Here is a 25,217-nt window from a genome sequence, read left to right as displayed (position 1 = left end):
GATAGGGTCAAGGGCCTTGCTCAAGGGCCCAACAGTGGCATCTTGGCAGTGCTGGGGCTTGAACCCCTCACCTTCTGATCAGTAACCCAGAGCCTTAACCACTGAGCTACCACTACCCACCTGCTGAGCTACCACTACCCATGTAGAGGGAAACCCCACTTTTGCAGAGCACTATATCTCTCATTACATGGTGCACCCTGATTTTGTGTCTTCAGCAGCTTTCTTGCATTAATCGTCTTTCTGGTGTACGTGTAAATGAGCTATATAATTAAATTTCCCCGCAAGTTATTACTCTATCCCCTGCGTAACGTGATTAATGACAGCAAGTTGTTTAACCAACGTGATTCGAACGATGGATGTACGACATAGTTACTACGGTTTCAGGAAACAGTCGTGACTAGCTAGTTAATTTCTCCAATGCTGCATCGTAATATGTTGGTTAAGCAGTGAGTTACATTGCTGTATGGAAAACACACCCCTGGTTGGTTGCTTACTGGAACAAGTCAGAAGAGCCCACACCCAAGGCTCGATGAAATTATGGTCTCTAGATATGGCTCAGGTCCCTCTTTAGTGCAAATTTGTTTGACTGAATTATTGTCTGCCAGGCAAATATTTTAAGACTGAATGCTTAGCAACATGATCAATTGGGAAATCGACATGTTGCTTCCCAAAGTTTATATATCCTGAAATCAACCCCATTTGGCTGAAACTGACAAGCGCCATCCCACATCAAACATTTTTGCATCATTTCAGTTGTGGTCACCTCTCCCTTTAGTGCTACGTATAGCATGTTGTGGGAACAACCTCAGAGACTTGGGTTCTGGTCCCATGGCAACCAGAAAGTAATCGCGTTCACAAACAATGGTGAGCGCAATTCCATTTTTACGCCACTGATGGTTAGATTTAGGGTTAGGGTTAGGGCATATAGTTAATAAAATATGTATTCCTGTTGACTTTATTACATAATTTCACCTGGAAACTGCAGCTCATTACTTTTTGACCTACCATTGGCAAAATCACTATGTGATCAGTCTGAAATGTAAACAAACACACAATGGGGACACTGGTGGCCCCGCCGACAGTCCATCGTTTAAAGGTTTCTGTTCAAATCTTTGTATCTCTCCATCCCTCCCTGTCTTTCTCGCTGCCCCAAACCACAATGCAGGTAGTCTGTCATGTACAAACACTTGATTTATGTCAGCATCAGGAGCCTGGCGCCAGATTAACCCCCACCTCATGCACACACACAGACATAAACCTTCACTGCCAATGGTTTCAACCAGCACAAGTGGCGCGTCGTGCCCACATGTTCAGCTCACATTCCGCCTTTGTTCCTGCACACCCAAACAGTGCTGAATGCTTACTGCCGTCCTCCAGACGTACTGTAGCCCAGGGCGTCTCATCCTGAATATCTTAATTGGGTTAGTATATATATATATATATATATATATATATATTATTCCTTTAAGTTCAGGTAAGAAAAAGCTTTTCCATTCATAATCCTTTATCAGTCGCACAGGTGGAGGGCTTGAGGGGAATGTGAGGCCAAGCGATTACTGCAGAAATTATTTTTTCCTGCCTTCTTTCACTTTTCACTGCTCTCTGCCAACACCACTCTCCCTCTCTGTGGGTTTTGTGTTCGTTTTCTAGTGTTATCACAGCAAACATGGGCACTATCTGCTGGTTAGTGGCCCGCTGACATTAGCAAAGTGGACCTTTGTGTGTTCTCCCAGGGATGGATGAGGAACCATTTGCTTTTTTCCAAGTGAATTTCTGCAATCAAGGAGGTCTAAAACAACATCTTCGGAGGGATCTCATCTTGATATTATGCAGGGGAGGGATTTGGTGAGCAGTGGCAGTCCGTGAGGAAATTTTTAGGGGAGGCTGTTGTGTAAATTAATATGGATCAACAGCATCAAAAATGGATCAAAAACATAAATTCAGCAAAGTGTGTCCAAACTTTAGCTGTGTACGCTCCATTATGTCACACTTAAATATGTCCCTGTCGTACAGTTGTTCGCTTGTTTTGAAATCCTTCAGTAATGAACTCCCGTCAGTATTTATTTATTTATTTTATCTGTCTCTCTTCACCTGTTGCATTAACCAGCAAGCATCGTGATAATGCACAGAATTGAAACTAAAAGCTAACTAGTTTGAATGCTTACATTTTCTCATTTAATTCAAATTTCATGTGAAACATTTCCAAATCCACATCTTCAAAAGCGATATGATGAGTGTGAGTGAGAAACAGATCAATATTTAAGTCCTTTTTTACTATCAATATCCACTTTCACATTCTTCTTCTTTTGTTCTTGGTGATTGGCATTCTTCGTAAATATTGCCACCTGCTGGGCAGGAAGGAGAATTTATAGTAAAAAGGACTTAAATACTGGTCTGTTTCTCACCCACACCTATCATATCGCTTCTGAAGATATGGATTTAACCACTGGTGTCTTATGGATTACTTTTACACTGTCTTTATGTGCATTTTGGAGCTTAAAAATTTTGGTACCCATTCACTTGCATTGGATGGACCTACAGAGCTGAAATATTTGTCTAGAAATATTCGTCTGTGTTCAGCAGAAGAAGTCATACACATCTGGGATGGCATGAGGGTGAGTAAATAATGAGAGAATTTTAATTTTTGGGTGCACTATCCCTTTAATATGGAAAAAGTGGGCGGGCAGTGTAGTGCTCTTTTGATGTTACCTCATTTGCAGATCTATTATGATTGATCAATTCACACATCGGAGGAGTTTTTTGGCTGTTAGCCTCCACTGGCCTTCACGAAGTGATGTCACTCACCTTAAGAGCTACAGAAAAAAAAAAAAAACAACAACAAAAAAAAACTTTATACACTATATACATAAGAGTTATGAACATTAAAACAAAATTGATTAAGGCTAGTGTAATTAGTATACATTTTTGAAGAGGCCCAGCTTCTCTTGATGGACTGCTACCATCAGTGAGGTGGTGACTCTTTTTGAAGTTCTCTGTTGTATTCATTGTTCTTGCCATCCCTGGAGCTTGGAGCATATGCCTCTGCATTGTTCTGATTTACTGCTTCACCATCTGGCTTCTCCTCACAGACAATCCCTGACGTGATACCAGGCCACCAATTCTCTAATTTCATTGCATATATCTCTATGCCTTTGTCTCTTTCTCACTTACCTTCTGTTTTTGCTCCATTATTTTGAAGTTTGTGTTGACTTGGTTTCGCTGTTGGCTCACAGTTGTGGATTGAGGGGACTAAGACCATTTTCACCAAAACAAAAATGGCACGTGGTCAGACCGTAGGAAACACATCTTGGAATTGGGTGTTTCCACCTTGTAGAACATACACACGTCTTTCTTTACTGCAGATATATACAGATAGAATATTTTCCAGTTGTGTGACACAATGCACTTTATATATTCTCCAATCTTGAACGTGAAAATGGAAGACAACAGTCATTCGGAAGGTATGATCATATCATACAGATTTGAGACATGAAATGTGTCTTACAGCCATTGCTTTTATTTCACCAACAGTGTACCTGTCCCCGGGGTTTCACTGAGAAATATTCGCACATGTGCCGCCAAAATACAAAGCCTCTTTTTTTTAATTTCCACTCTTCAATTCACGCTGGGATTTGATGCACTCCTTTTCACGCCATTCATTTCTTTCCTGAAATACTGGAAAAGTCCATGCTGCGTTGTTCATGGGCTGTGTTAATGTTGCCACTGCTTTAGGCAGTTTTGTTTTTACTGGTCTTTCAAGGCTTGGAACAAATTTTATTTTACTTTCTTCTTTTTGCCCCCTGCATTTGCTAACCTACTGTTTTGTAATGCTCCGTTATTTTAAATGGTTTTTTTTTCTTGCGTCCCAGACACAATTCTCCAAACTTGCGAACATAATAACAGGTAAATGTGAAAATACAATTACACCAGCCATCTCGATAGAGCTCTTCTGGTGGGAATTAAATAACTGAATAACATGACACACCACTTCTTATTTAGCTGTGTGCAAGGGAAACATTATAAGGACAGATGCTAAACTGTAACTGTGGACAATTTCCTCTAATGGAATTAAGTTGATCTATTGTTGTGTTTGGTTGCATCAAAAGTACACAATTCACCCATGCCACTGGGGCATAAAGAGCAACATACAAATATAGGAAACAGCCATGCCGGCTATATCAGGCTATTTTCTATGACACACAAGTCCATAATAACTCTTGTGTGCAACCGACATCATAAAAATTATGGCACTGCTAACATGAACATTAAGAACATTTATCTTAAGTATGTCATTATATTTATACACACATATGAACTCAGTCTTCTAAAATTAGAAGCTTATAACAAGATGCAGTGTTACTATGAGATAATTTCCTGCTGTACTACCTGAAATAATATTGATATACCTGTACATTTATTATTATTATTTAAAACTAAGTAATTTAGTGAAGCTTTATTCCTAAGCTTTAATTTATTCCTTTAACATGAAATGAAAACAGTCCCAAGCATGTTCCTCTGCAAATGGACTGCATAGTTGTTTATACATGTCCTCTGTAGATTTAATTTTCAGTACTCGCTGGTACCAATACTGATACCTGATTTTTATTTTTTTTTCTAAAATTCCATATCAACAGTTTATTTCAATTTTTCATCAGAATGGTGTCTAAACACATTCATTCTTTAAAACTTAATTAAATGAAACTAGAGCATTTAATTTTCAACATAATATTGTATTATTTTTGTCAAATAAAGTGCTTTTATACAGAGCATCACAACATAATCCAAAATACAACAGTGAAGTTATATTTATATAGAAGTGAAATATTTCTGTCATACTTTTTCCATTTATGCTGAGCTTTTATTTTGGCAGAAGCTTTTATTTTGGAGTTAAATCCTTTCAGTTTCTGTGTGTTTTTGATGGTAGCTTCACACCTCCAGAAAAAACGGGTCACTATGTGATACCCAATGCGATAATTAAACCGAAAAAGGCTGCTATTTTTTTTAGATACATATGTAGTTTGTTTGTGCCCCACTCTAAAAAGTGAACTAGTGCTCTGCTCGCTGTCATCTGCTACAAATACTGTAGATATAATATACTTATTACATATAAGAAAGTCTGCATAATTTAATGAAGTCTTGCAACAGTTGCCATGGTATCTAGGTCTTTGGACAGTTTTTTTATTTATTTATTTTTTATTATTTTTTATTTTTTATGTTAATGTTGCGATTTTGCTTATCACGTTGAGTTAGACAAGGATGCTGACATGGTGTCTTAGTGGTATAGCACATTTTATTATTTGACTGCATCAGAGCATTTGTGGTAAGCACGGGAAAGCACGGGAAAATTACCATAAAAGCAGTCCATTTTCTTGTGCACTACAGTATGTTCCAAGTCTTCTGAAGCCATATTATAGCATTTTGCAAGGAACATACTGAAATGAAAGTTGTTTTTACCTGAAAATGCTACCCTCTGCCAAAGCACTCTCATAGGCACATTCATAGCAGATGGAAAGCAGATTCTAAAATTATTATTTTAGCAAATAACTTACATTTTCACTCAGTTCATCATTCTAAGACTTCCATCTTATAATGACTTTAGAGCACATGAAATATAGTGCTTGAGTTGTATGACCACTTTTTTGGTGCTTTTTTTGTAATTTATTTTTTTATTGTGATTACATTTTTCTGCTTTTTTTTAATTATTATTGTTGTGTAGTGGTTAGTGTTAAGGCGTAGGAGTTATGGCCTCAAACATATTTATTGTGGCAGGACAGAGGAGTCGAAAACAATAAGGTAATGCAATCTTTACCCCGAAGGGGCCCGTTTTCTTAAGAATTTAGTGGGTGCAAGAGGTAAAATGCAGGGGAATCAGCGTTGGGCAGGTGAGCAGCGGTTCAGTGTTGTGGTTGTGGATGGATGACAGTGGCTTTTGGTGCGCAGAGGAGTTGGCGTAGATCGCTATTCTGGTTTTCACTCCATTCTGTGGGGAAATTCACAAAACGTTAGTTTCTGGTATGAGTAGGTTCCCCCTTTCCCTCTCTCCAGATGCTGTTTATATCCTTGCTTATTTGATACCAGGAGTGGAATCAGGTGTGCCCAATTTACTCTCTCCGCACATCTCATTTCACTGTTGATAGTGGTTGCCAGGGGTGACGCTGACTTGTGTTTTGCTGGCTCGCCACACTACATATTAGGAAAATATGCAGTAATTATACTAGTATATTTATATAATACATATAATTAAAGATAATGTAGTTTAACCCACTTCTGTGTTTTTCATCATTTTAACATAAATTATATCAGTGAAATTATTACCAGCTAAGACCTTTAATGCAGCTTAGGTTGGTTTATGGTGTTTGTTTGTTTGTTTGTTTGTTTGTTTGTTTCGGCAGGGTTGCTGTCATTACAGAATAAAACAAAATGAGGAAGATTGCATTCTCATTCTCATAATTTAACAGAATCCCGTTTCTGCTCCATGGGCATAGGGACCTGCAACTATGAAGAATTAAAAAGGCATTGTGGGATGCTACTGTAAATGGGAATCATCCATATTGTATCAAATTAGATTTCCTCTGTTTGGAGGCAGTGTGTGGTACACGCCTCCACCTGTGTTTCTGAGATTGACTTTGATATGGGTTCAGTGATGGTGCTAAAAACACCATCTAATTTGCACTATTGCTGTGAACAGTGAGCAAACATGATGGAGAAGTATTAGAGCGTCAGGGAGGATTGTGTTGCTTAACAGCTCATTTCTCCTTTTAAATTATTCTAGCTTGAGAACCCGGGCCTATTCACTCACGTTTGCTCTGCCTATATTTTATAAGTAGGAGAGCATAAATGATTTACTTTCTGTTGGCTTTCACAGAAATTTTAATGTTTTTCTTATGAGGCTGTCTTGTGTGATTTTTATTTATTTATTTTTATTTTTATTATTTATTTTTTTAACTTTTAACCTGTTCACAAGTAGTTTAAATAACATGGAAAGTGTTAGTCTTTTAGGATGGCAGGGTTGAGATCCATGCATGTTATGTAATTTACAGCTGGTGAAATATACAGATGTATAGCAAACTGTCTCTGGCTTTAAATTATGAAAACAAACATATTGGTACATGACATGTGAGGGGAATTTCACCAAGTCACAGGTTTTAAAGAAGTTTCCGTGTGGTGCTAAATAATGGTATATTCTTACTGTTGGGAGTTCCTACAGTTTAAGTATACTTGTAATTTAACAACAAAAAATAAATAAATACAAAAATACAAAATACAACTAAAAATACAAATAAAAAACAGCGTGACTGTAGCTTTCAAAATAGGGTAGCTTTTCCAGTCAACTGCTACATTTTACAACACTACTTTTTTTCCAGCAGTGTTACAGTATTTTGATATTAAAATGTCCTCTCTCTCATGAAGTGCCATCTGATTCATACCAGTGGATCAGTTCTTTTGGACGGTTCATGTAAAAAAAAAAAAAATAAAATAAATAAATAAATAAATAAATAAATAAATAATTGTTCACGCATGACAATTTACGTCTTTTTTTTTTGCTTTTTTTTTTTTTTTTTAGCAAAATATTTAACCCTCCTGTTGCGTTTAAATTTAGGCGACAACTTTAATGTTTGGGATCAAAATGACCCCAAGCATTTTAAAATAAGATTAATTACTCAAATTCCAAATGTTATTTGCTTTTATGTCATACCTTCTGACTGTGTCCCTTCTGACCAATTATTTTATTCAAAGTATTAGGATAAAAAATGGCACTTGATATTTAAATGTTTATTTTATATTTATAATGACATGTCTGGTTTGCATAGAAAATATATTTATATATATATATATATATATATATATATATATATATATATATATATATATTTATATATATATATATTATTAAAAAAAAAAAAAAAACACCACAGATCCTCAACAAGAAACATTCAACAATAAGACAGTGATACTAATGTTCATTGATACAAAATGTCCAGTCCTCCTCTGTGCTACTGTGCACATAATGTATGCTACAGATCTTTTGTAAATGTATGGGGTTTTTTTCGTTTTGTTTTTTTGCATCTGAAAGCAATGCCTTTTGAATTATGGTTGTAAAATTAGTGTTTATTAGTGTAGGCCTACTGTGTTTGTGTGTGTGTGTGTGTGTGTGTGTGTGTGAGAGAGAGAGAGAGAGAGAGAGAGAGAGAAAGAGAGAGAGAGAGAGAAACTCATGTTAGGGCATAAAGGTGAGAGATACATTTGTAATAATTTGACAATATCATGGGAGAAAGTCAGCAAGAAATGGTAAAACAGTAGAGAAAAATAAAGCTGTACATTTCTCCAGGTTACCTACCATAAAATAGGTTGGGGTCAAAATGACCCCAAACATCACCGGTGTGGTCAAAATGTCTACAGGTATTTTTTTTGAAATTCTGAAACATGTGAAGGGACATATTTACAGTTGAAGTCAGAAGTTTACATACACCTTAGCCAAATACATTTCAACTCAATTTTTCCCAATTCCTGACATTTAATCGTAGAAAACATTCCCCGTCTTAGGTCAGTTAGGATCACTACTTTATTTTAAGAATGTAAAATGTCAGAATAATAGTAGAGAGGATGATTTATTTCAGCTGTCGTTTCTTTCATCACATTCCCAGTGGGTCAGAAGTTTACATACACTTTGTTAGTATTTGGTAGCAATGCCTTTAAATTGTTTAACTTGTGTCAAACGTTTTGGGTAGCCTTCCACAAGCTTCTCACAATAAGTTGCTGGAATTTTGGCTCATTCCTCCAGACAGAACTGGTGTAACTGAGTCAGGTTTGTATGCCTCCTTGCTCGCAAATGCTTTTTCAGTTCTGCCCATACATTTTCTATCGGATTGAGGTCAGGTCTTTGTGATGGCCACTCCAATACCTTGACTTTGTTGTCCTTAAACCATTTTCCCACAACTTTGGAGGTATGTTTGGGGTCATTGTCCATTTGGAAGACCCATTTGCGACCAAGCTTTAACTTCCTGGCTGATGTCTTGAGATGTTGCTTCAATATATCCACATAATTTTCCCTCCTCATGATGCCATCTATTTTGTGAAGTGCACCAGTCCCTCCTGCAGCAAAGCACCCCCACAACATGATGCTGCCACCCCCATGCTTCACAGTTGGGATGGTGCTGATGTCCAAACAATTCAAATTTTGTTTCATTAGACCAGAGGACATTTCTCCAAAAAAGAAAGATATTTGTCCCCATGTGCACTTGCAAACTGTAGTCTGGATTTTTTATGGTGGTGTTGGAGCAGTGGCTTCTTCCTTGCTGAGCAGCCTTTCAGGTTATGGTGATACATGGCTCATTTTACTGTGGATATAGATACATGTCTACCTGTTTCCTCCAGCATCTTCACAAGGTCCTTTGCTGTTGTTCTGGGATTGATTTGCACTTTTCACACCAAACTACATTCATCTCTAAGAGACAGAATGTGTCTCCTTCCTGAGCGGTATGATGGCTGCATGGTACCATGGTGTTTATACTTGCATACTATTGTTCAGGCGTTTGGAAATTGCTCCCAAGAATGAACCAGACTTGTGGAGGTCGACAATTATTTTTTTTTTTTTTTTTTTTTTTTTTTGAGGTCTTGGCTGATTTCTTTTGATTTTCCCATGATGTCAAGCAAAGAGGCACTGAGTTTGAAGGTAGGCCTTAAAATACATCCACAGGTACACCTCCAATTCAGTACATCTCCTATCAGAAGCTAATTGGCTAAAGGCTTTACATCATTTTCTGGAATTTTCTAAGCTGCTTAAAGGCACAGTTAACTTTGTGTATGTAAAGTTCTGACCCACTGGAATTGTTATATAGTCGATTAAAAGTTAAACAATCTGTCTGTAAACAATTGTTGGAAAAATGTACTTGTGTCATGCACAAAGTAGATGTCTTAAATGACTTGCCAAAACTATAGTTTGCTAATATTAAATTTGTAGAGTGGTTAAAAAATTAGTTTTAATGACGTCAGCCTAAGTGTATGTAAATTTCTGATTTCAACTGTATGTATTTTTCTAATAAATTAAGGAAAAGTCTGAAAGATTCAAGTTTTTCTAAAAAGTTTAGCATATTTTTAAGAGATGTCTAAGTTGCAGTGGGGTCAATTTGACCCAAATGTTACTATTCATTACTATATTGTCCACTCAGTTATGTAAATAAAGGTGTATTTTACTTTTTTAAGTTGTATTCTGTTTAAATTTAGACCATGTATTCAAGTGTAATGCTGCTAAGTGAGATTGTCCATTCATCCAAAAGCCCTCATTGTTTGTTTTTTTGTTTTGTTTTGTGCCATGAAAACATGTATCTTATTACATGATAAATTATATAATTTGAGATAGAGTTTGGCTGATATTGGATTTTCTCAGATACTGTGTATTGTGCAACCAAAATTCCATAATTCATAATAACTTTATTATTATTATATATATATATATATATATATATATATATATATATATATATATATATATATATATATATATATATATATATATATATATATATATATATATATATATATATGAGCAGTAATTCATCAACAGTAGATAGGCTTGCCCTAAATGTCAACTATTCCGGTTATATGTATTATTTTAAAACAGACTATATATATATATATATATATATATATATATATATATATATATATATACAGTACTGTGCAAAAGCCTTAGGCACATAAGGTGTTCCACAAAAACATTTGTCTTAAGATGGTTAAAAAAAAAAAAAAAAAAAAAAGCTTATATCACCAAGTTAATTGGCAAAAACTATAAATCGGTCAACCTCTAATCTGATTACAAATTTTAAAAGATATTGCTATTTTAAAGATATACAACTTCAATGTAGTTATCTACTTTTTGTTAGTAACTTGGAGTGTCACTAACTATTTTCCATATTATTCACTTGAGTATATATTAAATTATGAGCTTGTAGCTTACCAAGCTACAGTTTCAAAATAGCTTTCCCAACGCTGATTCCCACAGAGAGAGAGAGAGAGAGAGAGAGAGAGAGAGAGAGAGAGAGAGAGAGAGAGAATGGTGGGCGAGACATGGGCTTGAGGCATATTTTATAATAGGCAACGCTGAGGTGAAAAAGAGAGGTGGAGGTAAAAATAGAGATAGCAGAAAACGGTAAGACAGAATTGGTGAGATAAAATTAGGGGTTGGAGGGCAGGAGAGAGAGAGAGTTCAAGAAAAGAAGGGAATCAGAAAGTGATGTGAGCACTCCAAAAACACTCCATTATGCACTAGTCTCATAAGAAGCTGTATGAGTTTCTGAGGAACTAGATTTGTAGGGTCGACAGAAGACTGTGAGTATCTTTCCATGAACAAAATTAGTCTGAAAAACTAAGGACATGTTAAAATGAGTGGCACTATGAGTAAGGGTTCTTTCACACTTGGTTTGATTGCTTGGACCGAACCCGAGTTTGTTTCCTACCTCTCTCGGTGCCCTGTCTGTGTTCACATCATTTTTTTTGGGTCCGAACCACGGTCCGATTACAACATCAACGTGAGTAAAAGTGGCAGCTGTTTACCACTGTAAATAGGTAACAACTCGAGAAGACATCACTGTGTTAAGTGAAGTATTAAAGTTTGTCTCTTTGGATTTACCACAAAAACTTGCCATGCACAGAACAACACTTGTGTTTATCTCCCACGGATGCATTGAATGTGCAATGACGTGTTGAATATTAGCATTTGTCTGCTGCGAGCCCACGGATGCGTTTTCAAGAGATGTGAAGAATGTGAGCTGCTCTCTGAAAGCGGGGTGTATTTGGACACAAGCAGGTAGGAGAAATACCATTATAATTGTGATCACAAGAACTGCAAAGACACAAATTATACGTCATCACAAGCGGTTTACTTCCACGATTGCGTTCATATCAGCAGTGAACCGTACTAGAGTTCGGAAAACAGCGTTCACATTATCCAAACGAACCAAACTTTGACATCATTTGACCCCGAGTACGCACCAAAAATGCTAGTGTGAAAGCACCCTGTGTTGGGAAGCTGTTTTGAAACTGAAGCTTGCTAAGCTTCAAGATTCTCATGATTTAAAAAAGTTAAAATACAGTCAATCTACCCTTTTAAAAACTAGTTAGCTACACTACAAGTTACCAATAAAAAGTCAATAACTACATTGAGGTTATTCCATGTCAAATCAACCAAATTTCAAAAACTTCCCCAGGTGAAATTTTTTATTGTGTTGATCATTTCGGTAACACTTTCTATGAAGCCCAAATTTATAATGCATTCATAATATCTCATCATATGTCTTATAATATGCTATAAATTCTCATAAATAATTCTAACTTCAGTTATAATGCATTATAATAGTTAACTTATTCATAGTTAAAGCACACCTAATACACACAAACACACACACACACACACACACACACACACACATGTTGATGCGGATACCATTATGAGGACTCTCCATAGACATAATGAGTTTTATACTGTACGAACTATAGATTCTATCCCATAACCCTAACCCTACCCCTAAAACTAACCCTCACAAAAAAAAAAAAAAAAAAAAAAAATCTGTATTTTTACATTTCAAACAAACATTGTTTAGTATGTTTTTCTAAGCAATTTGAATTATGGAGACACTAGAAATGCCCTCATAAACCACATTTATAGCATAATACCCTTGTAATTACCAGTTTGTAACCAAAAAAAAAAATCCTTGTAAACCACCCAAACCCGCACACACACACACACACACACACACACACACACACACACACACACACACACACACTATATATATATATATATATATATATATATATATATATATATATATATATATATATATATATATATATTAGGTGTGCTTTAACCCTCTGGGGTCTGAGGGTGTTTTGGGCCCTGGAGAAGTTTTGACATGCCTTGACATTTGCGCTTTTTTCAGTTTGTGAATAAAAACATATTAATGTCTAAAGTCTGATAACACAGTATTCAGCACAAACTGGGCTACAATAATTTGTGAGCAACATGTATGTACATGTTTGTATTTTTGAGAAAATAAAGTTTATGCGTGGTTTTTGAAATAACACATACTAAACATTTGTTCACAAGACTTTTGAGAACTGGATCTTGTAGCCTAGAGTTTTTGCTACACAATTATGTGAAAACCATCTTGATCACTCATTTATACAAAACAATATAGTAATTTAACTTTTGTAAGACACTTTTAGTGTTAGAAAGGCCATATGCGAGGAGGCGTGGATGATCATGAATATTGATATGATTCACACCTGAGGAGACAAAGACCCCTCCCCTGAGAGAGAATGAATGTGAGGAGACTTAATGATTGAATGTATTGTTTATAGCTTATTCACAAAATCAAGTTTATGTTAAAATAAATAATCTGACTATACATTTTCTTTACATAAAGACTTCACTTAAAAACTTTAGACCTACACTACCGTTTAAAAGTTTTAGATCTGTAAGATTTTTTAAATGTTTTTAAAAGAAGTCTCTTCTGCTCACCAAGGCTGCATTTATTTGATCCAAAATACAGCAAAAACAGTGATATTGTGAAATATTTAAAATAACATTTCTATTTGAATATATTGTAAAATGCAATTTATTCCTGTGATCAAAGCTGAATTTTCAGTATACTGCAGTCTTCTGTGTCACATGATCCTTCAGATATCATTCTAATATGCTGATTTTCTAATATGGGCATATTTACAGCACATTTTATACATTTACACCCGAACAGATATTTGCAAGCACAAGCTTCATTGATGATAATGAGGCAGCATAAATACTAGTTAAAATATAATCTAAACATCCATATTATTTTTATATCATATTACATATCATATTTATATCATACAGCATACAATTTAAATACCTGCTTTAGCCGAAACAACATTTAAATGTAACTAAAACTTGTCTATTAGGACATATTTCAAATTTCAATACTCTGAATCCTGGCCGGCAAATCTGGAAATATTCCAACTAGTAAAATATGTACATGTTTATATAAAATAGCATATCAACTAAAGTAAGTAAAGACTTACTCATCCGAAATTGTATCCTCGGCTGGATCAAGTCGCTCTTCAAACGTTCATCGTCAGATTCCCCCTCTTCTTATGAGGAAAATGTGAACTCTTCGTCACTATCCAGGAGCTTCCTCACCTGTGTAGCATGCCATCTTCCAAGCAGAAAAGTGAATGAACTTGATGTTTTTTTAAGGCATTGTTGGGGGCGTATACCATTTGCTTGATCGCTTCAGCACATTACCGTATGAATAGCGCGCTCTGCTGGTGGGTGTGATCACATTAGCGATAATTAGCTGAGCCAGGAGAAACTGTACATCTCTTTAGTTTCATACAGATTACATTGCAGGAGAATATTTGTTTTAAATTTGAATTGTTTTATATAAGAGTAGACATTTTAAGCTTTCTTTAGACATATGTTTCATGTTTGCGTGATAAGTATTCGCTGAGTTTCAGTTCATTTTTATGACGTGTTTCAGAAAGATGCTCGCGGAGACAGAGACGGCTGAAACGCACCCTGTTTATTTTCTTTATTTTACAAAAGCACAAGGTTTTGTTGTTTTTGTGAGTGTACATAAATAAAAGTAGACCCTTTATAGTTTCTAATGATGTCTTATACTTATCTGTATGCCCAAAAATGATGGAGAATTTTAAGTTGTTTCCGCTGTTATGAGGAAAAAATCCAGCAGGATGCACCGCCGTGTCCGTCGACCCCAGAGGGTTACGATAAAATTTGATGTTGGTCATGCTATAATGCATTATATTTTAAGGTATATCTATGAATAGTTAAGTATTATAATGTATTTATAATTTTACGATGCACCGCAATCTTTGTTTGAACGATCTTGCTAATGATTTTTAAATCCCAAGATTGATCTTTCACTCTATATGGCAACCCCCTAAATTGCAAGTAAATCACTTGCATGTGCAACCAAATCTCACGCTATGCGACTAAAAGTGCCTATAATTAGCCACTGGCTAGTAAATGTTCCGATTTCACTCACCAGTGATTGAGTAGTATAGTTGAGAAGAAGCTATTAGCACAGAGGTCCTTTCACTGTGTGTTCAGAGTAAAAGTTTAGTTGAACTCCTTCTGTGTGTCCAAAGACGAGATTAACGAATCCATATGTCATTGAATAATGTTTCTTTTAATACCCTTTCACTTTTTACAGTCAGTTCTTGATTAAAAACAACAAAAAAAGAAACACATGGATGCGCTAAATAAATTACGCACGTCTTCTCTTCTTACATACGCTTACTGGCTGATGCCGCTAGTTTTAAAGAGACATTGCCGATTAAGTATGTGTTTTACATATCAAAGCAAGTACTTGTAAATAGTAAAAAAAATATGCAAGTAAACAATACAAATTTAACAAAATATGTATTCAACATAATTTATGCAATTTTAAGATATTAATTGGAGTAGACTGAATTTGAAAATGAAATTTGATGAAAAACTAATGATAACATATAATTTGTAAAATTTATATTTTTTAATTATACCTTGAAGGGTTGCCCAGAAGGTTCCCTTACAATTAAGAGCATTAGCCGAGAGAAAATGTATTTTATATGTAAGCAAAATGGACATTGTAACAGAAATGTGCCCATATAAATCAATATTGAATCGGAATCGAATTGGTTCGAGAGTTTGTGAATCGGAATCGAATCAAATCGGGAAATCTGTAACAATACCCAGCCCTAATTTAATTGTAATTTTCAATTATTTATTCATATTATATGAGACTTTGCATATGCATTAAAATGCATTTATAATACCCTTACATTGCATTATAAATATGGGCTTCATAGAAATTGTTACCATAATTTTTTTCTGAGGAAAGATAAACATACAGTGAATGATGATGAAAGCCAAAATATTAAATGCCATGGATTAATATTTACTGTGTAAACCATTATTTTGTAGAGGGGGGTCAAAATGACAATTTTCACCTATGAGTCTGGAGCAAAACTACATGTCAGAAGTAACCTTAGAAATGTGGCAGCACCATTATTTAACTGTATTCAAAGCAATCAGTTGACTTCAGCACACATTGTTGCATTATATGCCAATGTTTTGTCCAAAAATGGAAGGACAAACTCTTTGTGTTGATTTTTCTAAAGCTGGAGTGCCTATAACTCCAGAAGTATTAAATATATCTTAATATCCTTTTAGATTCTGGCTATGAACAAACTTTCCCTTTTGCATCTTGATTTTTAAGGCACTATTTGTTAGATCCCAGAGATTTGGAGCTCTCAGTTTGGCTCTATTCATTCAAAAACCAAATGCGGGTCACATGTAGGGTTGCCACGTTTGAAGTTGTTAAATACATGACACTCTGTGTGAACTTTTCAGATGGTCCCTATCCACCATAAGCAAAATTTAAATGGATTTCAAGGTTAAATAAACTTGAAAGATTTTGCCGTGATGCCATCGGACCAGCTTAAATATGGGACAAATTATGTCCCGTATTGAATCAATAAGGAACGCATAATTTCATCTTTAAATACTGGACATTATACCATATTTTACGAGATGGTTGGCAACCTTAGTCACATGGTATCAAGCTAGTTTTTTTTTTTTTTTTTTGTCCAGCAAAACAAAGGCCTGAAGTACAAATAATGATCCCAATTAGGCTGACAGTTTCAAAACTAATACATTTTAAAAATACTATGTCTTTAAATGAAATTAGATTTTTTAAAATTATTTTAAATAAAAGTCAACATCTATGTAATGTAAATGGTAAAAATGCAGTTTGTAACCAGAGACACCTAACCCATACTGCTGAAACTACCAATGAACAATTAATAGTTTACTTGGGTATGTTAAATGCAAAGTTTGGAAAACTTGTAAAACTTTCTTGCGCATGCTAGACATTGTCCTTACACTCCTGTTGGGTCATTTTATTGTGTTATTTTCTCAGTGTTGGGTAATTTTTGTATAACCCAGCCGCTGAGTTAGTGGCTGGGTCATTTTTACTGACAGTTGAAACTATACACCCCTTCCCCACCCCAATGCGACAACCCAGCGGTGGCGTCAGAACAGCCGTCTTCAGGAGTGTGCGGTTCTCAACGTGGACAAATTGAAGGATTTATTCTGTGAAATAAGGTTTGTGTCAATGTTTTTTTTATCTATAATATCATTACTGTACACTAGAAAATCCAAAGATACCATTCCATAATCAGAACTGGACAGCTCATATGACAACAGCTGTTGTTAGATGGCACACTAGCTTTGTGAGCTTTGACTTTGTTAGCCTGTAATGACCACTGGACGCTGAATAGGTTTATTTACTTTTTCTGATATTTTTTTTTAGTAATGCAAACATCTCTTTTAGGCAAAATTTGTCATTATGAATCCAAAATGTATCACCTACATCATGATTCATTTAGTTCATACCCTGTATCACCCTGTCTACACCAGACGCGAGCGGTGCCTCGCTGATACGAAAGCCGTTTCACAACACTCGCATCATGGGTTTCAAGGCTTCAACACATCACTCTACGCAAGCGTCTTGCAGAGCTTTGTCCAACACATGAAAAGTGTTGGTGTACATTAAACATATTTGAGATTAGAGTAGAAAAAAGTATATTGAATATCGAATCAAAGTCTGAGTTTTTCATCACCAGTGAGGCAAACACTTATCTCAAACTGGTGCAAACTTCGACATGTTATTGCACAGAAACATTTACATTTATTAGCCATGCTTCCAGTATTCTGAAGACTGTTAGATTGCTAACATTATGGGTTGTAATCTTTCTTTAACCTTTTTGCTTTTCTTTCTTATTGTCTCTTTGTAGGTTGGAACAAATATGATGGAGTACCTCCAGCAGGCTGTGATGTCAAGGCCTTATTCCCCTATATCCTACAATACAGGACTGCACATAGATCATTTTGAATTCTTATTTTAATTTAATTTTATGGATTATATTCATTCCTTACATAAATAGTTTTCTAGGTATAGACACTATAATTATATATCACATTTAAAGGTATAGTTCACCCAAAAAGTTTAATTCTCTCATCTTTTGCTCACCTTCATTCCATCCCAGATGTGTATGACTTTCTTTCTTCTGCTGAACACAAATTAGATGTTTAGAAGAATATTTCAGCTCTGTAGGTCCATATAATGCAACTCAATGGTGACAAAAACTTTGAAGCTCCTAACAGCACATACATGTAACATAAAGGTAACACATACAATTCAATGAAAGTGAGTAAAAGTAAAAAACAGATCGATATTTAAGTCTTTTTTTTCTTTCTTTTTTTTTTTTTTACTATAAATCTTCACTTTTACATCTAAAAGTCACACTAGGCACCTGTTTAGTTTTACTTTCAGATGTGAAAGTGGAGATTTAGAGTAAGAAAGGTTTTACATTTTGATATGTTTCTCACCCACACCTATCATGTTACTTCTGAACCATGGATTTAATCACTGGAGTCTTATGGATTACGTTCATGCTGCCCTTATGTACTTTTTGGAGCTTCAAAGTTCTGGTCACTATTAACTTGCATAGAATGGACCAGCAGAGCTGAAATATTCAGAACAAAAACAAATAATTTTAGAAGCAGAAGAAAGTCATACACATCTGGGATGAGGGTGAGTAAATGAGAGATTTTACATTTTTGGGTGCAGGAGATTAGTGACTTTGTGGCAGGGTATATTTACAACTGGCAGCATTCATCACCAATAATATGTAAGAATTTATATGTCAATTAGTTTAGGAATCATGACCACGTTCGACCACCATTATATGAAGGATAAATGACAAATGATCACATTAGAAATTTGAATAAAAATTCTCCACCATTAAATATGTAATACAACAGGCTCGTTCTATCTACTCAAAATTTATTTGAAAGGAATATTAGCTCAAGAAGGGAATTATGATTAATTCGGGAACAAACGAATTAAAGTGTACGTCTGATCGCTCTGCTACTCTGAGTTGATATGACACATCTGTTAACTCTTTAGAGTAATACAATTCTCATGGCCATCGATAATAATAATATCACATATGTTGAAATATTGTTCGAGCACGGAGCACGGCAGATCTTTTAATAATCAATTGACAAGATTATTTATCAAAATATACCACAGTCAAGTTCTCTTTGAATAAAAACAAGACTTTATTTCTAATCTACAATATAAAAACTAAACTAACACACATAGACAAATGTAAAACAGGTTGGTGAGTGAGCTGTAACAGAAGGTGAATGAAATGGTCTGTAACAGAAACAAATTTACTTTATGGAGTCTATAGACCATGACCTGGACCATCGATACTTCATTTAGTATACCTCGATTTGTAATCGGGCTTCCCAAAATATTTAAATAAAACACCAGCACTTTCTAGCAACATTTTTTTTGGCTGGGTCAGTAGAAAGTTCTGGTTGTTCTGTCAATGTTTTGGACCTCTGTTAAGATCATGGACACCAGGTAGTTCGGTGCTGGAATGATCAAGCAGGGTTTTGAAGCGAGGCCTACTGCAAGGGAGACTTGCAACTCCTCATCATGTGTGTGAGTCTTAGTGCAGAGAAGAGAACTATTTTCAAACTTTGCGTTCCAAGCTTTCCTGGACTCTACATTGTGCGGAACCTGGGCAGAGAGGTGCTGAAGCAAAGCCAGCCGAAGAAGGGCTAAGAGAAGAGCAAGAGAAGAGAGGAAGAGGCAAGAAAGCAGAGAGAGGAAGAAGCAAGAGAAGAGGGCTCTGGGGAGGTTTTGTTGAGTTGAGGTTGGCCACACCCCAAAGGTGTCTTGAGCCAATCAGAATTAATTTATGGCCTTTGTCTTAAGGTTTGTCGGTTTTCCCGCTCAAAAAAGTGAACATTTTAATCAGCATCATTCTGTAATTTAAGAGACAATCAATTTCATACCAAACACTTGTACTTTCTTATTAAATTACAGTTATAATTCAGTTATAATGCATGATAAAACTTCCTACTAATTAGTTTGTTAGTTTTAAACACGAATAATACATTACACGTTATGAAAAACATAGTTGTCAGGGTTATTATCAGGTTAAACCTTGAATGAGAGTTCTAGGCACTTTGGCATGATAAAATTACAGTAAAGTAAGTTTTGCAATTGTGTCAAAGTTCCTGGATTAAGATTTGATGTTCTGATATGTGTATACACATGAAAATTTCATTTTGTACATTCTTCAAGTCTTCAAGCTCTTTTGTCTTGGGTGAGTTTTTAGCATATGACGGTCAGAAAATGTCTCATGCTCCCTTATTAGTCTATTTTCTAAGTGTAGCAAATTGGTTAAATCTAAGGACAAAGACTGGTTCTGAGTGGGGTTTTGGGGCAAGGTTGTTCCTTCAGGTGAGAGTTAAAATCGTTATTTTGTTCTGGACAAGTTGACACTCAACAGAGCAACTTATGTAGACTCATTTCAGGCATCTTTGACTCATTTACACCCATTTTTGTAGACTTTTGGGCATCAGCAAAAAAGTCTTTAATATATGACGTTGAGGAATTTCAGGGACCTCTGTAGAATTTCTCTTACTCTTCTTTTGTTTCAAAGCTCCTCAGATCTAACATGGGTGAACATTCCTTTTAATAATACAGTGGGTGTTTAATGTTTTTGATGCTCTATTGTTCCACATGCTGTTTATTAAAACATTTGTAAAATGAGTTTAAATGTACTTATTACATGTATTTATATTAATCCAAAATAAAGGAGCTACCATGTTTACACATTTGTTTATGGTGTGGTTTATTTTACAATATTTTTTAAGGATAAACCTATTTGAAAATATTAACCCACTTATGAGATCAAATTAACCCAGCATTCCTGTAAAAAATAACCAGCATTTGGTTTGAATAAATAACCCATTTGCTGGGTTAAAATGAACAACCCAACGTGCTGGGTTAGTTTAGCCCAATTTGTGTTCAACCCAATTTGGGTTGTTTTTAACCCAGCATTTTTTAAAGTGTAGTAACGGTTTATTTAAAATATAAAATAAAATAAAATACTATAATTCTTTGAATGAAAATATGACACAGGATGCTTATAATGCATTCAATAGACCTACTTCTAGTACACTGAGTCACAATTGCAGTTGCTACAAATATTGCTAGAGATTATTCAGTAGTCTCTTGGTATCTTTGGTAGGGACATATCCTTAGCATCCACAATCAAATATCCACCCATTGGTATCTTTGGTAGGGACATATCCTTAGCATCCACAACCAAATCTCCACCCATTGGTATCTTTGGTAGGGACATATCCCTTGCATCCACAACCAAATCTTCACCCATTTCCCTACTGAACAAGTGTAAATATCATTAGGCACTCTAAACAAATCAGTGTATGCTTTGGATCAGTTGGCACTGTTATGCCCAGGTGTTGGGAGATGACAGTTTTGCTAAATGTGGAACAAGGCAGAATTGCTCAGCATATGCTCAGCAGATTGTGTTTGTTTTAGCAAGATTTCCACTCATCACAGAGGATCAGGGACATATAAATAGCCAGGAAATGGAACACAAAATTGCGAAACACTCTCATGAATATAATTCGCAGAAATCAGTTCAGTTCAGCTGAGTTCTGCAATTCCTATCTAGACTCATTTTGGAAGGGGATGTTTTCAGTTTGCTCGGGTCATGAATGGAACATGGATATCCACACTCATATGAAAATGTATCCTGAATATTGTATTGAGGATTTTCTATTTTCTATTTGCAGATCAACAGATTATGGCAGCACCTATGAGAGACTGAATGATAAAGTGGGAGTCAAGACTATTTTGAGTTACCTCTATGTCTGCCCCACCAACAAGAGAAAGGTACGTTTTCCAAAAATCACATTCAATAGTGGTACTGTAGAAGGCTTTTCACACTGTGCTTATGCCATGCTTAATGTCTTCTTAAACCCTGGGTTAAGGCCACATTTAACCCTGGTAGTTCATAGTGTATGTATGTTTTTATATTTATGTTACGTTAGTTTTTCAAGTAACATGCAATTTCTGACCTGTTCTCATAGAAACATGTTACTATACCTACATTTTTGCAAAATGATTTTTAAGTGGCTCATTGTACTCACACAAATCATAAGTAAAATAGAGGATCAGTTCATAAATACTTTTTCACTATGTTCCTCACATAATGCTGTCTTGTGAGATCAAAACACTTTAACTACAGCAAATTACTTGTAAGGCGATACATTTTAACATTTGCATTTCATAATCAACTACATTTACAGGCTTATTCCAGTGCAATCAAGTTGTGCGGTGGCTTAACTGATAGAGTGTTGCACTTGCAATGCAAACAAGTCCAGAAGAGGATGTGAGTTGTCATAGGAGCACCACAAAATGATGTGGTTGCTTCAGAAATTGGATTATTCATGTCACATTTGCTTTTAAGCCTGACATATGAAAGAAAAGTTTTTGACATTAAACTGTTTTTAGTACCATTTGACAAGCTATAAAAAAATAAAATAAATAAATAATAATAATAAAAAAAAAAAAAAAACATTGCACGTTATTTATTTATTTATTTATTTATTTATTATCATATTTGATACATTAGGCTTTAAAGGTCATTATCCTCCTCAGGCCGAGCAATTCATTATTGTGTAGGACATTTGTTATTAAAAATTGTCTTAGTCCATACATGCTACAGTAGTAAATCTTGGGGTATTATCAGAGGACTCCCTGGGCTTTTCAGAGATACCAAATATTTGAGAGTTTGGCCATGAAAACTTCCTCTCTTTGGCCTATAAATATGGATTGAAATGCATCACAGTTCAATTCAGTACATCAAATACAATATGAATAAAATATTATTTTTTGCAATAATCTATTTTTTATCATATGTATTTTATGCACCAAACAATATATTGACATTTAAAAAGGGAAATTGTAAAACTTATTTTGCTGGGTAAGATAGCTTGTAATGTAAAATAATGAGATCTTTATATTAACAGAACAGGCTGGAGATATGAAAATACACAGAAATAGTAGTTAACACTAAATATATCTTATAAAATGTGTATGTCAGAATTGTAAAAGCTCTATGATTTTTTTTTTTTTTTCCTTTTTTTTTTTTTTTTGGTGGGCATGAAAGGAATGTAATGGTGATTGAGAGATATACCTCAAAAGCATTGATTTTTAAACAGGCTTTTTCAATAAAATAATAATAATAATAATAATAATAAATAAATAAATAAATAAATAAATAAATAAATAAAACAAATTAACCAAACACATGTTGCTTATATTCAGCAAATACTTATTTTAAAATATCAGTAACAATATAATCATTGCTGTCACTTTTAATTTATTAAAATCAGCAAAGATTTCTCATAAAAAAAAAATGAGTTCATGCAATATAAAAACGGACATTTTTAAAATATTTTTTCATCAAGAACTGCCCAGACATCTAGTACATTGCAGACAACAGGATTATCTGCAACATTTTTATTATGTTAATGATGCACGTTTTAGAAAATAGCATATCAAAAGGTTAATAAGAGGGTTAAGACAATATTGGATTAGGTTAAGGGTTTAGGGTTGGGAGGTAGGTATCAGTGTTTTCTCCTTAAGAAACATTGTGTTTGTGATTATTGGCAAAAGGTTGAAAAATAAATCTTAGATAAACCATATCAGGACTCGATTAGCTGATTTTTTTAAAAATATTTTTATAACTAATTTATGGCTCTGTTTTAGTATATAATGCCTACCCTCTACTAGATCAAACTTTTTAACTTGAATCCAGGTCTGGGCAGTTTTACTGTCAATCTAGGATGCAACAAATCTTGTTTGTACTGCTAAATAATATATAAAGTAACTAGATGTGTACAGGCCCCCAAGATTATAATCCAGTATTAATTCCGACATATTTACCTTTCAGGTTTTGTGGTTACAAACCAATTGTTAATTAATAAATAAAAAATACAGTAAATTGAAACCAAATAGCTTCTCAATTTTACAATTACGCATTTGGCAGACACTTTTATCCAAAGTGACTTACAGTGCACTTATTACAGGGACAATCCCCCTGGAGCAACCTGGAATTAAGTGCCTTGCTCAAGAACACAATGGTGATGGCTGTGGGGATTGAACCAGCAACCAGATTACCAGTTATGTGCTTTAGCCCACTACGCCACCACCACTCCTTCTCAATACACAGCTGGTGTTGGTAATACATGCGCTCTAGTGAGTATTTAGTTAAACTTGTCTATAATTCGTAAAGAGCCTAAAGGTTAATGAGCTGATCCTGAAACAGCTTCTCATTGTGGTTGGCTCTCTGCCCAACTCGGTCAAATAATAATCTGAACTGGCTAAACAATGTTTGTTTGCTAATATAAATTACACTTTCACAGAGGTTCTGTGTCTATTTTCCTTACAAATCGTTTAAATAATGATGATAGCTCTTGGTCTCCCCATGTCATAAAGGCATCATGAGACTTCACAGGCTATCGTGAGCACAGTTGGAGGCCAACATTATATTAGTCCTTCAAGCAGCTCTTACACTTTTGACCCCATTTGTCCTTAAACATTCTCATAAGTCCCATGAGTCAAATTTCCCTGCAGAATAGGTCTCTTTTGAAAAGGGCAAGATATTTGTTTACTTTTGTTTTTGTGGTGTTAAAATGTATTTGTAACTGTTTAATGGAAACACACAATGCACATAACAAGTCATCCAAAGGTGTTATTGAAATTTAAGTTTAATGACCTTTATGGCTTTAATGCCTAAAATGTTTGAGGTGATTCCATTGTTTAGATGCATTTTTTAGTGTTTAAAAAAGGCCTGTTTCAATGCAAATGGGTTAAATAACACCCTCAAAGTGATTTATTATTCCTGAAAGCAGGGGCGGATCTAGAATTTATTTTATGGGGTGGCAAGGGGGTGGCATCCAGACTATGAAGGGTGGCAACACCAAAGCACCAAGGTACCAAGCTTCACTGCAACAAGTACTAGTTATCTGGAACCATGCATGCAACAGTGTACACAACAAGTACTAGTTCATTAATTGGAGTCACTATCAAACTACATATGTTCATTAATTTGTGATACAATTGCATTTCCACAGGAACCACATAGTAACCATTTTGCTACTGTAGGAACAGTATGTGTTAGGAATTAAATTAAACTGTCCGCATTCTATGTCATTATTATGTAGGGAAATTTATAATGGAATTAGTCGTGTTCGACAACCATTATAAGAAAGATAA

At 35.0% G+C, this 25,217-nt stretch overlaps 1 protein-coding gene across 1 annotated transcript in view; it reads left to right on the top strand.

Moving 5' to 3' along the window:
* The window catches only part of sorcs3a (sortilin related VPS10 domain containing receptor 3a), a 368,557-nt gene that overhangs the window by 199,294 nt on the left and 144,046 nt on the right, over window positions 1-25,217 (top strand). Inside the window, exon 3 of the mRNA XM_051703251.1 lies at window positions 21,728-21,827. Within this exon, the coding sequence (XP_051559211.1) occupies window positions 21,728-21,827 (100 nt within the window). The remainder of the gene's footprint in view (window positions 1-21,727; window positions 21,828-25,217) is intronic.

Source organism: Myxocyprinus asiaticus, chromosome 7 (genome assembly GCF_019703515.2).
Source record: "Myxocyprinus asiaticus isolate MX2 ecotype Aquarium Trade chromosome 7, UBuf_Myxa_2, whole genome shotgun sequence".
Taxonomy (NCBI): Eukaryota; Metazoa; Chordata; class Actinopteri; order Cypriniformes; family Catostomidae; genus Myxocyprinus; species Myxocyprinus asiaticus.
The sequence above is the reverse complement of the archived record's forward strand: the minus strand, read 5'-3'. Positions and strand labels throughout refer to the sequence as shown.